This window comes from Bubalus bubalis, chromosome 8 (genome assembly GCF_019923935.1).
Source record: "Bubalus bubalis isolate 160015118507 breed Murrah chromosome 8, NDDB_SH_1, whole genome shotgun sequence".
Lineage (NCBI taxonomy): Eukaryota > Metazoa > Chordata > Mammalia > Artiodactyla > Bovidae > Bubalus > Bubalus bubalis.
Genome location: NC_059164.1, coordinates 35,122,059 through 35,138,882, shown reverse-complemented (window position 1 = coordinate 35,138,882; position 16,824 = coordinate 35,122,059). Strand labels below are relative to the sequence as shown.

General features: G+C 37.2%; 1 protein-coding gene across 3 annotated transcripts in view; it reads right to left on the bottom strand.

Annotated features, from left to right (window-relative positions):
- Window positions 1–16,824, bottom strand: part of SEMA3D (semaphorin 3D) — a 224,602-nt gene that overhangs the window by 81,050 nt on the left and 126,728 nt on the right. For all 3 annotated transcript variants that reach the window (XM_044946569.2, XM_006052907.4, XM_025291019.3), the window contains 2 exons: window positions 7,065–7,184; window positions 2,325–2,418 (listed from right to left, as the gene is read on the bottom strand). In XM_044946569.2, coding sequence (XP_044802504.2) covers window positions 2,325–2,418; window positions 7,065–7,184 — 214 coding nt within the window. The remainder of the gene's footprint in view (window positions 1–2,324; window positions 2,419–7,064; window positions 7,185–16,824) is intronic.

Sequence of the window (16,824 nt, the reverse complement as noted above, 5' to 3'; positions counted from 1 at the left end):
TGTAATTAGTATTTACTTAACCGACACAACCTCAGTGACCACAACTTTTCTTTGCCTAACCTCTGCTGAAAGGGAGCTTTCAACACTGAAGTCATACTTTGTAATTATAACATGTTGCATTCCTTGTAGCTAATCATGTTTCTAATAGTTCTGATAAACAGGAATTTCTGAAAAGGGAAAGATGTGGCCATTACTGCATACCAAACTTCTTTGTTCTGTTATTTGTGTAAAGTGGATATCCATGTCTTACCAGAGACAGGAGAGAGAGAAGAGAAGAGAAGGAGGGGTGCCAGAGGCAGAGAGAGGTGGGGAAGGAGAAGGAGAGTGGAAAGAATGAGGAAGAGAGGGCAGAGGAGTTTAAGATGAGGGAGAGGAGAGGAAGAAAGGAGACAGGTGGGAGAAGGGGAAAGAAAAGGATGCAAGGGGCAAGAGAGGGGAATTGGGAGTGGTGGTCTGCATTCCTGATGCAAGTTAGCACATTGTTGGGGGTGGGGTATGGCAGGAAGAATGCAGTCCCCACAGTAGAACATGTTGTCCCTTTGAAAGCTAAGCCTCTGTTTCAATAAATCTTTATATTCAACTACTTTGGGTTATACTTAATAGACTAAACTTTTAAAAAATAGCTAAATCTCTACAGAGCATTTAGATTTTTTAAAGCCAATATAAGAACAACTACAATCACTAAAACTCAATTCTCTCAGAAACATATTTTTAAAATCCTGCCTTTGCATAAGTGATTCAGCTATTTTCAAAAATCCTCCAATTACATCCACTGAAATAAGACTTTTAGTGAACTATGTGAGACAACCAACCTAACTATTCATGGCAATAGTCAGTTTCCAAAGGTGGGGGAGGGGGACACACACACACACACACACACACACAGACAAACATAAAAGAGAGAAATCCAGTTATGTAAACTACAACTAATTTTTCGGAGGGGTGGGGGGGTGGTGGGTGCACACAGTGCAACATGTGGGATCTTATTCCCTGACCAGGAATTGAACCTGTGCCCTCTGCAATTGAAAGGCAGAGTGGTAACCACTGGACCACCAGGGAAGTTCCCAGTTATATAAAGTAAATGTAGACATGGTACTGATTCCATCTCTTAAAAACATATGGTGCAAGACAATATTTCTTTGTGGGGCAAATTTTTAAAAATAGAAGAACCAAACAACATCATCAGTAGAGACATAAAGGAAATACACCATTAATTTGAAACATAAAACTGCAAACATTCATTTTTCCAGGGAAAAAAAAAGCATATTTCAACATAAAAGTTGGATCTCTATATCCAGGTTTTAAAACCGTCTTCTTTGTACTTAAATTACTTAGAGGTTCAGGGGTCACCAATGTCTACAGTCTATTGTTAAAGGTATGTCAACTCCATTTGGCAGATCAGTCACAAATCATCGACCTCACTTTCTAAGGATAATGACTGAACATTAGTCACATAATTTTCAAAACACACACACTTTCACTTCAAAGAAGAGCACTGGTTCTCACAAAGTGAAAATTAAAATGTCATGGTGTGTCACTCTTGATAGCCTATTCAAACACCTGATGGACAAGCTAAATAAAAAGAGACTAGAGTCATGAACAAAACCAAGACAAAAGTCGTCCTTATAATGGCTGAAACTTAGAGGTCAGAGGTCATGTCGATAGTCTTCAGAAAAGACTTCAGACCACACAGTACCACCTTTTTTAAACACGATGTTCCTCCCATAAGAGAATTTATGATGTATGCAAAGCAAGAGAAAACTGAATGTGCCAGCAAAAATTTCACATTTCTATTAATACAATCAGGTTATGGTGAAATTGAGGGGAGAGCAGTTACGACATTCTATTGTCTGTGTTCTATAGTTTGATTTATTTGTCTTATTAATTTATCCACTTACATCTTATTATTACTTCTCCCACTCAAATATTCAATATATTTTGTAATATATTATGTTCAAGGAACTGCTAAATTTAACTGCCATAATGAACCAAATAGGGGCATATAAGGTAAATATAAGAAAATCTGAGTTATCTATATGTAAAATTATAGCAACATGAATGTCTTTTGCATTAAACACATTTCAGACTTTTCAATCTGAAGTTTATTTAAAATGTAACTGTGCAGACATTAAGGATCACGGGAGACTCACTTTATGGATAAGAAGCCAAATACAGAGAGATGTGAGACTAAAAAACTACCACCAAACAGCCAGTGGATGATTAATCCAAAATAATCTTTAACTCACTAAGACAGTGTGGTTGAATCTACACACATCTTTTTAGAAAAACCCCTAAAAGCAAGAAGTATCCTTTGCTGTTCTTACCTGTCATTACTGAAGCAAAAGGCTGCTGAGGATCAAAGGGACATTTCAGTCTGCCAGACTCCAAATTGTGTGTGTCCAGTTTGAAAATAACTTCCTGTTAAGAGAAATATTAACACAAGTGTGATTTTTTTTTAAAATATCAGAATCAGCAAGAACATAGGAGATAAGAACTAAATTCTAACTCATTAATTCAACAAAAACTGAACATATAGCATGCACATCAAACTGTGCTTCTTAACTCTTCCACAAATATTATTTCTGGCAAGACTCAGTTCCCATGTTTTGGTCTCCGTTTGGCCTAAGTAGTAATTATAATAATGAATGAATTTTTCAATGCCTTCATCAATTCATTTAGCCTGGACCACTATCATCATCAAAATCACTATCAAGCAATCCTATTTCTTAAGCCTAATAACTAATTTACTGAGTCTAATAAGCCAGTTTCCTCCTCTAAGAAATAAATTTAATAATCATACTTTCAGAACTATGATGGTCTATCTACCTAAGCATCTGCAACTATACCATATTACTTAAGCCTTACGATACTTTGTAATTTCAGTGACATAAAAGTGTGGTAAGGCAGACAGTTCATTTTCAGAGCTATTGATACATGTGGGCAAAAAAAATTCCAATGTAGTATTTTCACTATTATGAAAACACTATGCACATTAAAGCCACACAGTTATTTTGGCAGAAACATTTATTTTTATAATAGTGGCCACAGACAGAATGGCATTGGCAGACTTTTAATATTCAGGGGGAAAAAAACATTTCAAGTTGAACTTTCCAAGAAAAATATGAATGTATAATGAATATGGCCCCATGAGTTTGAGTGTTTCATAACAACGACAACACTACCATCCAGCAAAAAGACTGATGATTCAGCCTACAAATGCACTAGCGAAATTCAGCATTTCTGACATTCTCTCTAGAAGGCATATCTACAGAGTTATATCAGAACACACATGCAATTAAAAGGAATCATTCAGTGCCACTTATCTAGAAAGCAAGCAAAGAAGCAAAAGGGAGAGAAAAAAATTGATTATTTGGATTATTATTTTTGTATGATGTGACATTTCACATCTTTTTCTTTTAAACAGTACTAACAGTAACTACTGCCTTATTAAAAAAAATAGCAATATTAATTTAAATAGCATGAATAACAATTACTATTTAATAGTTTTAAGAAAATAAGCTTTAATACTTTAATGGTATTTAATGTTAATACATACTAACCATGAGCAGGAATTTTATGTACATTATTTCACTGAATTGTCACCATAAATGTAAAGAAGTGGCTACTTTATGGATTCCAGCTTTACAAGAGGAATATTGAGAGTAAAAGGGAGAAGGATCTTGTTCAGCATCACATAATGAATAAGAGGCAGAGGAGGAGCTTGAACTCAGGGCTGTCTCCAAAGTTCATGCTCTTAACAAATCTAATCTCAAGATTTCAAATTCACAGATTTAAAAATGTGCTGAAATTAATTTATAGACTCACCATGACCATGTAACATGATCAAGCCCAAGTACGTTTAGTTAGAACAGTTCAGCTAATGATAAGTTGTGATAGTGGCGCCTAGGCATGAAAAAAGTCCAATGAGAACACTTTTAGGGCATGTTTCCCAACTGTGGATGGGGCTAGAGATATGTCAGGAAAAAACACCTACAGATCACAGCCCTTAAGAATGTTTAAATATCATTAAGGGCACATTATTCTCCACAGGTCAAACAGAACTGTTGATTCTAAAGCCTATAATGGGACGTTGTAAAGGGAAAAAGTAAACTGAATTCTGGTGTGCCAGAAGATTATTGTAAAAAGCTAAAAAAGAAAACCCAAGAAAGTATCTGGGACAATGTCATAGTTGATGCAAAGTCCTAGTTAAATCCTTATAATTGTACAGAATCCTGTTGTCAAAATGTAATATTTCATGAAATTCTCAAGATAAGCCCAAAAAATTGTTATCTGTGGAGGCTAAGGACAAGGTCTCCCTTATAATCTCCTGGAGAAAGGAGAGAACAGGAAAGCAGGTTTCCTTGAGCCAGAGTCAAGGACACCAACAGGAAAATGATGTCAAAAATAAAGGCTGATACAATGGACTTCCTGAGATAAACTGAATTACATGACATTTTAACTTTTGAGACAATTTTAATTTTATAAGATTGGTCCCACCTAATTCATTACACAAAAAGCACCTGTCCAAACTACACACAGAGAAATACTGTTGAAGTAAAGACAGAAGAAGATAAGAATGGAAATTTTCATCATCACAACGACTAGGCAAAGTTATTGTTCATATCATATTAATTATGAATACTATTAACATTTAAATATGAGGTTTGCAGAAGCAAAGGGAGATTCCAGAGGAAAGAATATGTTTCCAAGCTAACTTAAAAAACTATCAGGCACCCCCAGTATTATAGAGTAGATAGATAGATGGCAGACATTATTTTTAAATAAAGTTTAAATACATACTTTGGAAATACTTGACTTTTTAGCTTTCTGTGTTCTTGTTGCCTAATACAGCTGAATATTAAGTGACCAGAATGGAGCAAGTGATATGCCAAAGCCCACTCAATCGTTTTCTTATTTTATTCTTAAAATAACTCTGTGAGTTACTATTATTATCATCATCCTTCTGCTGAATAAACAGAAGCTTAGAAAGTATATGCAGAAGGCCATGGAGCTGGTAAATGACAGGGGCCATAATTCAAACTCTGGCTCCCCATGTTCAAATTCTCAGTAGTTGTCAACAGCCCTGACTTGTGTCCTGAAATCTAGATCCAACTGCCCACTTGGCATGATCTACAGAGCATTTTTCAAAAGCAGAATGTATAAAAACTAACTCACCATTTTCCCCACAAATTTGTTACTCATCTCACCTCAATAAATAATACTATTCTCCAGCTCACTGCCAGATAGAAATCTGGGATTCATTTCGGCTGCTTCCTCTTTCTTCTTGTTGCCCCCGACACAAAAGAGTGTCCCCCAAGAAGGGAGACTCTATACACTTCTCTCCTCCATCTCTGTGTTACTGTTCCCTCTTCAAAGTCATCTTAGAAGCAACCTTATCTATTTGAGAACGTCATGCCTTCCCTCTGAGCTGGACAGTGAATCCTGAGACTAATAATTCATTTCATAAGTAGACAGTCTTCAGGCAGTGTTGCCATACAATTACCTGTCTTCCTGACTAGTGAAAAATTCACAAGGCTTAATACCCCTGTTCACTTATAACTCTCTCATTCACATAACCTGTAAATTTGATGGCCCCAGGGCTTTTTGACAGTTTCAAGCTAAGTATTAGCTCCTTCTAAATTCCCTTTCAGTACTTGTGAGTTTTAGGAGTTAAAGAACACTATTTGCATCCCTCAGCAGGTTGTGAGTTTGGCCTTTAGCCCCAGGCCTCAAAATACATCCAAGTTGTGGGGCTATCTCATATAATTACACCCTACGCTATGAGCCACTGTTATATATTACCCTTCATCAAAGCCAGGCAAGAGAACATTACACCAGCAACAAAGAATGATGGATTCAAGTTGCCAAGTCTCCTAGTGGTTCAGAGATTTAACTATCAGGGTTGCTTTACTTTCAAACCATTGAGTCTGGGCTGGTTAGACAAGTTGGTCAGAGAGAAAAATGTATCCAGCCACAGTTATGGGTTTGATCTCTGCTTGAATCAGTTAAATCAATGCAAAGAAACCTGTACTATGAGCCCAGACTTTATTTTCAAACATACAGCCAAATACCCTTAAAATATGTGTGGTTAGTCACAAGAAGTATATACATAAACATAAGGATGACAGTGTAACCCATCAACCCATACAAAGTAATTAGAGTACAGATTCTAAAGCTCAGATGGGCATGCTTGCTCTAGAGATAGATTACTTGGGTTCAATTCCTTGCTAGACCCTTTATCAGCTGGGTAATCTTAGGCATGTTATTTCATTCCACTGAGATTCCATTTTCACTAATTTGCAAACTGGGAGTTATAAAGGTACAAACTTCATTAAGAGTGTTGTGAAATTCCAAAAAACAGTCCATGTAAAGTGCCTGGCACAGGCCATGACACAAAAAAAGCACTCTAACAAATTAATGTTGATTAAATTATTGCAATATGTATGTTTCTCATTTATTGAAATGCTAATTGATAGATGGAATGCATTACTCCTAATTAATACTTCCTACATTTCCACTATGCCAATTAGGTCTGGCAGAAATAAGTCCAGTATGATAACAAGTATGATAAGAACTAACTATACAATTTTTAAAAAATCATTAAAATTATCTATATTTAGTGTCTGCTATTGTAAACATATGCAACAGGTCAAATTTGTTGGGTGGGAAAAGTTAAGTTATTTAGAAGATACCATTCTGTCACAAGGTCTTACAGGAGACGAATTTTTACCAACAGCAACATCATAAATAGATCTAGTTATATAGGAAGCTCAAGAGAAAATAAAGCTGTACATAGAGCCTAGAAAACAAGCACTTTCAACATTTTACACTATTAATTTTAATCATGTCACTAGAAAACTTTTAATAGAAGAAGTTTTTATAAGGTGAATAAAGCAGATAATCAAAATGGTAATAATCTATTAAGTGGTTGGGAACATAAGTTCTTACTCAGTTCATACAGAAAATGATTCAATTTTTATATTCAAATCTACTTATTTTATGTCATAGGCAGTAAATAATAAGCTATTATAGTAAATTGTTTTCATGCTATTTCACAATATTACCTCCTTGTAGAATCCAAGATCAATATATCCACATACTGGATGAAACGCTCCAGTTCCACACACATAAACATGAGTTTTGTTATAGGGTTGAAGTACTCTGATGAAATTTGCACATTCTGTCTATTGGGCATAAAAAACATAAAAGCATTAGCATATAATTCAGGTATTTCAAAGTATCATTCATACCACCTGCTTTCCAAGTAGATTAATCATCAAAAATAAGTGCTAAAATAAAAAAGATTTATGAGAAATGCTTAACACCTGACTTAGCAAAGGAGGCAAGACAAATTAGAAACTATGACTTGAAGCTTTTTTTGAAGTTTTATGGTTTTGAAATAACCAGAGTACTAGAATGCACATTTCTACAGTAAGACTCAATGGGACCTACAGAATGAATATATACAGAGTATGAAAGAGGTATCCATACTTACTTTCAAGAATTACCTACAGAACCAAACCCAAACCAAACATTTTGTTCTGATGTTCCTACATTTTCTGTCCCATAGATATTACTGTGTGCAGTTTCAGTTGAATCAGCTACACTAAACGTAACACTTAACACAGATGTCTTCATATATATTATTCCATTCTTATTTTCCAGAATGCCCTACAACTTTATTTCCATTTTTTTTTCAATGTTACAGAGCCTTTAAGACCTAGCCTAAGTCCAGCTTATTCCAAGAACTTCTTCTGTTTCTTCCATAAATATTTTTTATGCCAAGTCAAAATTTTAAGAGACTTATATTTCTGCCTCTTTTCCAAATGCTTGGGCCTAAAAGTATTCTTTAAAATGTGTATCTTTATAACTTAGTTATTTTCTATCCCCGAACTTCTTGTAAATAGTGACTCAATTTTTCAGAATAGTCATTCTTATTATTTTCAGTTCATCTCCTCTAAGCCATCCCTTATGTTTACATAATTACTGGAAACAATTTTTAACTAACTTCATGATTCTCGGATCCAAAGACTCTAAGAAAACACTGGGCAATAGTACACTTTTATTTTAAATCAGCTCTACCTAGGAGATGGACAAGTGTTTACTAAGGAGGTTGGAAAACTATGAAATCACTGAGATTCAGAGAAAAGGTCCATTTTCTCTTGCCTGAATGGCCACAGGTCCTTCACCTGTCAGGTAACTGCTGTCATTAGGGTTGTTAGGAAAAGAATATTAAAAAATAAAAAAGACCAACTGGTAGGATGATTTTTTAAATATTTTTAACAGCAGATGATAACTTAGCTGATAGGATTATGATTGTTATGTGGATTAAAATAAAGAATATAACACTTAATAATTGTTTATCACAAACTCTGATTTTGACCTATACAAAATAATCAGTTTCCCAGTGGCTATTCTGATTTTCAAGGAAAGAGCTATTTCTGCATAGCTGTGGTACAGAGTTTCTAGTACCTAGGTCTTTTTTGTCCAGCTGGCCTGGCAATCTTATGTCTCAAGAATTTGTAGATCCCAGTAAATAAAATCTGCACACTCTACTAAGAAAAATGTTACAAAGAACTAACTTACTGAGTTTTCTGCTCTCTGCGCCCTTACAAACAAAGCAGTTGCTTAACACTAAATGAGAGGACAGTATCAGTCAGTCCCTCAGTTAGCCATAGAGGAGAAGGATGTTTATCATGTAGGGAGAGTCAGAATTCTCTAATAGCAGCAGGACAACTACATATGGTTACACATTTATGCTGCAAAAAAAAAAAGTCCTATTTTAGCATATGCAAATCATACTGTAGGATCCTTAATATCCTGAATATTTTCATACATTTAATATATGTTCTCATATAAGTATTATATGTAGACTCCTAAGAAAGGAAAATTTTATATTCATTGAGACAATTTATCTGGCAGACAATCTTAACAAAATCATATTATATGTTTTTCACCCTTCCATCGAGGTATCTGATGAAGAGAATTTATTTTTTATTGACAGAAAAGCACTGTAGAAAACTAGCTTCATGTTCTTTTATATCATGTTAGACAATCACAAATGAAAACTTAATTCAGAGAGAAAATTTGCCCTACTAATGGTTTTGATGGTGACTGCAGCCATGAAATTAAAAGACACTTACTCCTTGGAAGGAAAGTTATGACCAACCTAGATAGCATATTGAAAAGCAGAGACATTACTTTGCCAACAAAGGTCTGTCTAGTCAAGGCTATGGTTTTTCCTGTGGTCATGTATGGATATGAGAGTTGGACTGTGAAGAAGGCTGAGCGCTGAAGAATTGATGCTTTTGAACTGTGGTGTTGGAGAAGACTCTTGAGAGTCCCTTGGACTGCAAGGAGATCCAACCAGTCCATTCTGAAGGATATGAGCCCTGGGATTTCTTTGGAAGGAATGATGTTAAAGCTGAAACTCCAGTACTTTGGCCACCTCATGCGAAGAGTTGACTCACTGGAAAAGACTCTGATGCTGGGAGGGATTGGGGGCAGGAGGAGAAGGGGATGACAGAGGATGAGATGGCTGGATGGCATCACTGACTCGATGATGTGAGTCTGAGTGAACTCTGGGAGTTGGTGGTGATGGATGGGGAGGTCTGGCATGCTGCGCTTCATGGGGTCGCAAAGAGTCGGACATGACTGAGCGACTGAAGTGAACTGAATGGTTTTGAACAAATGTCTCAGTAACATGAGATAAGCCAGGGCAAAAAAGAGTAAAAATGTAGGTGATCATCAGATAAATTCTAATGATGGCTTCACTGGTAGGGTAAGAGATTCATTCTAATATTCTCCAGCCTTCATCTTGCTCACTCATGGTCACTGAAGGGACTTCTACTTTTTAGTCTTTTCCCCACAAAGAGGTTTATGCAAGGGTAAGATCTATACAAGGAATAGTACACAGGGAGGGGAAAAGTGTAGAGGGATATGCCTGGAGTGAGGTGGGATTGACTCACTGCTAATAATTACATCATTTTTCAAAAGCTCTGTTTACCAGAGTCATAGAATTTAGAGAAGAATGGTTATGGAGTGAATATTTGTGTCCTCCCCAAATTCATAGGTTGAAACCCTAATGCCCCCAGGGTGATGGTGGTCGGAGTTCAGGTTTTTAGGAAGTAAATAGCTGGAAGTCTTTTGTGAGTCCCTTGGAAAGTAAAGAGATCAAACTAGTCAATCTTAAAGGAAATCAATCAGAATACTCTTGGGAATGACTGATGCTGTATCTCCAATACTTTGGCCACCTGATGTGAATAGCTGATTCATTGGAAAAAACCCTAATGCTTGGAAAAATTGAAGGCAGAAGGAGAAGAGGGAGACGGAGGATGAGATGGTTGGATGATACCACCAATATAATGAACATCAACTTGAGAAAACTCCAGGAGATGGTGAGGGACAGGCAAGCCTCATGTGCTGCAGTCCATGGGGTCGCAAAGAGTCGGACACAACTTGGCAACTGAATAGCAATAGCAACAGCCTTAAAAGAGGTCAGGAGGTAGAATCCTCCTGATAGGATTCATGCCTTTATAAGAAGAGACCAGGGCACTTGCTCTCACTCTCTCTGCCCTGTGCAGAAACCACCAGATGATGGCCACCTATAGGCCAAGAAGAGAATTTTCCCTATAAACTAAGTCAGCCTGCACTTTGATCTTGGACTTCCCAGGCTCCAGAATTGTCAGAAATAAATGGCTGTTGTTAAAGCAGCCTAGCTTATGGTATTTTGTTATGGTAGCTCAAGCCGACTAACACAGTAATTTTACAAGAGTTTGAAATAAATATTTGTATAAAGAAATAAAACAACTGCCTTTCCAGATTATAAATTATAAAGTCTGAAAGATTAGAGACTGTGAGACACAGCACTGTTTAAAAAGACAAATAAGGCCCGGAGTGAAACATCACACACAAAGGAGATATAATTTGAGTGATGATAAAGAAAAGCTCTGAATCACACCTAAAACATTGCACATCCTTTAACTTTTCTGGGAGTACTTTATTAAGATGCAGCCAGCCCTGGAAAGTAACCCATTATGCTAGTTCCTGACTTGGTGAGATATTACCAAGGATTTATTCTTGGTAATATTCTCCCTTCTCTCAGACTGGGCTGCCATGGAATAGAACACTGTAGGGACAGTCCTGAATTTTCTGACTTAGTTTACCCAAAAGTCAGTTCTGCCCAAAGTTTCCTGTCGATGAAGTTTATGGCAGGCAGTTCTCTAAGAAGACTGAAACAATGAAAAGGCATTGGTTACCTGAAGGAAAGAAACGTGGAAAGAGATTCTAAACGATAAAGTCTCTTATTTTAAATTTTGCCTAGGGTGGTCATTTCAGCCAAACACTAGTGCCTCAAGTGAAACAAAAGTCTTTCTCTTTTAATTTATAACATTTTTTAAGGCTCAAAGATTATGTGTTTTCTTTTTGTGCACAAGTTTCATTAAGTTTTGCTTAAATAGCATGAGCAATAATTAACTTGATTTAATTCACTTAGCAAACTGCATAGCTATTAAGGGTGGTATAATTCTGTGAGGCATGAAGAAAGAAAACTCTGAGAAGCAGCGTTTTAAATTTTCCCTGAAAGCTGACTAATTTATAGCTATTGCCACAATGGTAAGGGTTTTGCACGTGATCAAACAATTCAACTCAGTGAGTAATATACTCAACCTTGGAAGAAAACTGAATTTCTGCTTCCTTCCTATGCTTCCTACCTACTCTCTTTCCTACCTCCTCAACTCTCCACTATAAGACAGACTGAAAAAGACAGAATTATAAACAAGTATCAACCTTCTGGGCATCCCAGGTGGCACTAGTGGTAAGGAAACCACCTGCCAATGCAGGAGACTTAAGAGAAATCGGGAAGGTCCCCTGGAGGAGGGCACAGCAACCCACTTCCGTATTCTTGCCTGGAGAATCCCATGAACAGAGGAGCCTGGAGGGCCACAGTCCATGGGGTCGCACAGAGTCGGTCAGGACTGAAGCGACTTAGCACACATGCACGCATAGTAGTAACGGCTCAGTGGTGAAAGAATCTGCCTGCTAGAGCAGGAGTCCCAGGTTGGATAAATGGGTTGGTAAGATCCGATGGAGAAGGAAATGGCAACCCACTTCAGTATTCTTGCCTGGAAAATCCGATGAACAGAGAATCCCATGGGAGGCTACAGTCCATAGCGTTGCACAGAGTTGGACACGACTGAAGCGACTTAGCATGCACACACACATACCGACTTGCTGATTTTTTCAAGTAATATTACTCGTTCCAATATCTACCCCTTATACACATTTCTTTCTGTTGTTGCTATTCAGTCGCTAAGTCCTAACTCTTTGTGACCCAATGGACTGTAGCCTGCCAGGCTCTTTACACCATGAGAGTTCCAGGGCAAGAGTACTGGAGTGGGTTGCCATTTCCTTCTCCCGGGGATCTTTCCAACCCAGGGATTGAACCCGTGTCTCCTGCATTGGCAGGTGGATTCTTTACGACTGAGCCACCAGGGAAGCCCCATACACATCCTTCAGTCAGTTCAGTTCAGTAGCTCAGTCGTGTCCAACTCTTTGCGACCCCATGAATTGCAGCATGCCAGGCCTCCCTGTCCATCACCAACTCCCGGAGTTCACTCAGACTCACGTCCATCGAGTCAGTGATGCCATCCAGCCATCTCATCCTCTGTCGTCCCCTTCTCCTCCTGCCCCCAATCCTTCCCACACATATATATATTACACACATATATTACACACATATATAAATAGATATATAGCTATAAATAAAACAAATATAAAACTTAATACTTAGAGAAAAGACAAATAACTATTAGTCTATGTATTAACATCTAGAACTTGTTTCCCCCTAATACTTGAAAAAATATTAGCAAAACAGAAGTATTTGTAAGTCCTTAATCTTATATGTAGTTAAATTAAATCCAATACAGCTTTATATGTGTTTCTGATAACTGAATTGTAATCATTTAAAATATTTAGGTGCAACATGAAAATACATTTATGATTAAAAATCTGATCAGTCTTTGTGTTTAGTATATTTTGCAGAATACTATGATCTTCAATTTTTTTGATCGTTTGCCACATGCCTATCATTGTGGCAAGAATACACAGAAGAACTTACAAAAAAGATCTTCATGACCAAGATAATCACGATGGTGTGATCACTCACCTAGAGCCAGACATCCTGAAATGTGAAGTCAAGTGGGCCTTAGGAAGCATCACTAGGAACAAAGCTAGTGGAGGTGATGGAATTCCAGTTGAGCTATTTCAAATCCTGAAAGATGATGCTTTGAAAGTGCTGCACTCAATATGCCAGCAAATTTGGAAAACTCAACAGTGGCCACAGGACTAGAAAAGGTCAGTTTTCATTCCAATCCCAAAGAAAGGCAATGCCAAAGAATGCTCAAACTACCACACAATTGCACTCATCTCACAAGCTAGTAAAGTAATGCTCAAAATTCTCCAAGCCAGGCTTCAGCAATATGGGAACCGTGAACTTCCAGATGTTCAAGCTGGTTTTAGAAAAGGCACAGGAACCAGAGATCAAATTGCCAACATCCGCTGGATCATGGAAAAAGCAAGAGAGTTCCAGAAAAACATCTATTTCTGCTTTCTTGACTATGCCAAAGCCTTTGACTGTGTGGATCACAATAAATTGTGGAAAATTCTGAAAGAGATGGGTATACCAGACCACCTGATCTGCCTCTTGAGAAACCTGTATGCAGGTGAGGAAGCAACAGTTAGAACTGGACATGGAACAACAGACTGGTTCCAAATAGGAAAAGGAGTACATCAAGGCTGTACATTGTCACCCTGCTTATTTAACTTATATGCAGAGTTCATCATGAGAAACACTGGGCTGGAAGAAGCACAAGCTGGAAATCAAGATTGCTGGAAGAAATATCAATAACCTCAGATATGCAGATGACAGCACCCTTATGGCAGAAAGTGAAGAGGAACTAAAAAGCTTCTTGATGAAAGTGAAAGAGGAGAGTGAAAAAGTTGGCTTAAAGCTCAACATTCAGAAAACGAAGATCATGGCATCTGGTCCCATCACTTCATGGGAAATAGATGGGGAAACAGTGTAAACAGTGTCAGACTTTATTTTCTGGGGCTCCAAAATCACTGCAGATGGTGACTGCAGCCATGAAATTAAAAGACACTTACTCCTAGGAAGGAAAGTTATGACCAACCTAGATAGCATATTGAAAAGCAGAGACATTACTTTGCCAACAAAGGTCTGTCTAGTCAAAGCTGTGGTTTTTCCTGTGGTCATGTATGGATGTGAGAGTTGGACTGTGAAGAAAGCTGAGCGCCGAAAAACTGATGCTTTTGAACTGTGGTGCTAGAGAAGACTCTTGAGAGTCCCTTGGACTGCAAGGAGATCCAACCAGTCCATCCTAAAGGAGACCAGTCCTGGGTGTTCATTGGAAGGACTGATGCTGAAGCTGAAACTCCAATACTTTGGCCACCTGATGCAAAGAGATGACACACTGGAAAAGACCCTGATGCTGGGAGGGATTGGGGGCAGGAGGAGAACAGAACGACAGAGGATAAGATGGCTGGATGGCATCACTGACTCGATGCACATGAGTTAGTGTGAACTCCGGGAATTGGTGATAGACAGGGAGGCCCAGCGTGCTGTGATTCATGGGGTCACAAAGAGTTGGACATGACTAAGCGACTGAACTGAACTGAACTATCATTGTAGACCTCTGTTAAAATTCAGTCTGCAAAGATATCTGTTTTGGTCCTATAATATTAAAAACATTTTAATATGTTGTCAACACTTCAGAATAAGTATATGAAAATCCAAATATCACACTGCTCTCAAAAATTATTTAACAACAACAAACAAAAATCTAATAGATTTCTACCACTTATGGTAGAAGGGGAAAAAAATATTTTAAAGGAAAAAAAAGGAGAGATGTGCCTATAAAAGTCTAAATACCTAATAGGAAAACTAGGAAAGGACATTTTTTACATGAATGTGACACAAAGTAATCATAGAAAGAAAGAAAGAAAGTGAAGTCGCTCAGTCGTGTCCGACTCTTTGCGACCCCATAGACTGTAGCCTACCAGCCTCCTCCCTCCATGGGATTCTCCAGGGAAGAGTACTGGAGTGGGTTGCCATTTCCTTCTCCAGGGGATCTTCCCAATCAAGGGATCGAACCTGGGTCTCCTGCATTCCAGGCAGACGCTTTAACTTCTGAGCCACCAGGGAAGCCCCCAAAGTAATCATATATGAATACAAATCTTAATTTTACAAATATACGTGATATTTAGTGTTTATAGTAATGAATGAGCTTCAAGCTAAAAACAATAAAAATAATTTTGTTTTTGTTGGCAAAAATTAAATATATTTATTTCATTCATTAATGTATTAATGTTAAGCATTAAGTATATGTTGTATACAATATTAGCAAGGGTATGGGAAATATACCCTCTTAAGAGCATGTACTGCTAATTTAAGTATAAGAAGCTTAAACTTTCTGGAGGGCCATTTTACAATGCATAAAATATTTTATATCCTTTGACCAGTAATTCTACCCAATAACCAAAGATGTTCACAATATTTATATATAAGGTTTTTCATGTGTGGCATCATTTACAATAGTAAAAACTGGATATATATTCTAACAATAGGAGATTGATGAAATAATATATAAAGGAATGCAGTGCAGCTATTAAAAGTAGTGTTATAAAAAGGAATTTAATGACATGGGAAAATGCTCATGGCAGTCTGTGAAGTGAAAAAAAAAATGTTTTAAGGGACTATGTATACAATGATTTCATTCTGAAAAATAGTAAATAGATAAGATAGAAGAATAAACATCAAAATGTCACCAGCTATCTCTGGGTAATGTTCATGGGGAAAGAAATATTTACAGATGAATCTATATAGTTTTCAAACTTTCTGCAACGAACACTTTGTTGTACTTTTAGATGTTCTTTAAAACGGAAAATAAATGTAATCAGAGAACTTTAGAGACGGAAGATCCTTTAACTCTTTGCAGTGTCTCTATTGACAAGGTTGTGTGCCCTGATAGTTAAGCTGACGAACAGCCCAGGCTGCCCACACCCCATTCATTCTTTTGCCAGGACTGAGCTGTTTACCCCTCTTTTCTTTGCAGGACCAGCCATTTCTTTAGTGACTTTCTGTTAAATAATATTCTAAACAGAAACAAAATAGACCAAATAGCATCCTGTCGCCTCTTCCTTCCCTGGATTAAAATTGCGGACTGTACTCAAGCAAGAAGACTAGCTCTCTTTTGTATCCTGTTCTTCCACCCCCTCTGCACACCAACTAGCTAACTTTCATTATGGTAAATAATTCACTATTTTTCAGTTATATAGTACCTTTGTGTAAAGGGACACTCTTTCTAAACACTTGTTAATTCTCAATATGCTCTTGCGAAATAGGTAAAAATTACTAGAGAAGGGAGAGAGTGGGTAACACCAAAGGTAGTAAAAGATGATAATAAAACCACAGACTAGTCTCAGTTTTCTGTGGACCAAAATCTATGTAATGATGTACAATGAGGATCTGTGTTATGGTGATAGTGAAGAGAGAAATGGTTTGAGGGATTCAGTTTGTAGACCTTACACATAAAACTTAAATCTTAATGTGTAGATTATAGTATTTCATAAAAGCACAGATTGTGCGGCAAGCCTTCTTGATTTAATTCCTGGCTTCACTATTTACTGAATACGTAATATTGGGCAAGTCAGTTAATTGTTCTGGTTTCAGTCTTCTCATTTGGAAAATGAGGAATAATAATAAAATCTAACATATTGTTTTAAGGATTAATCAAGATTATAGGCATA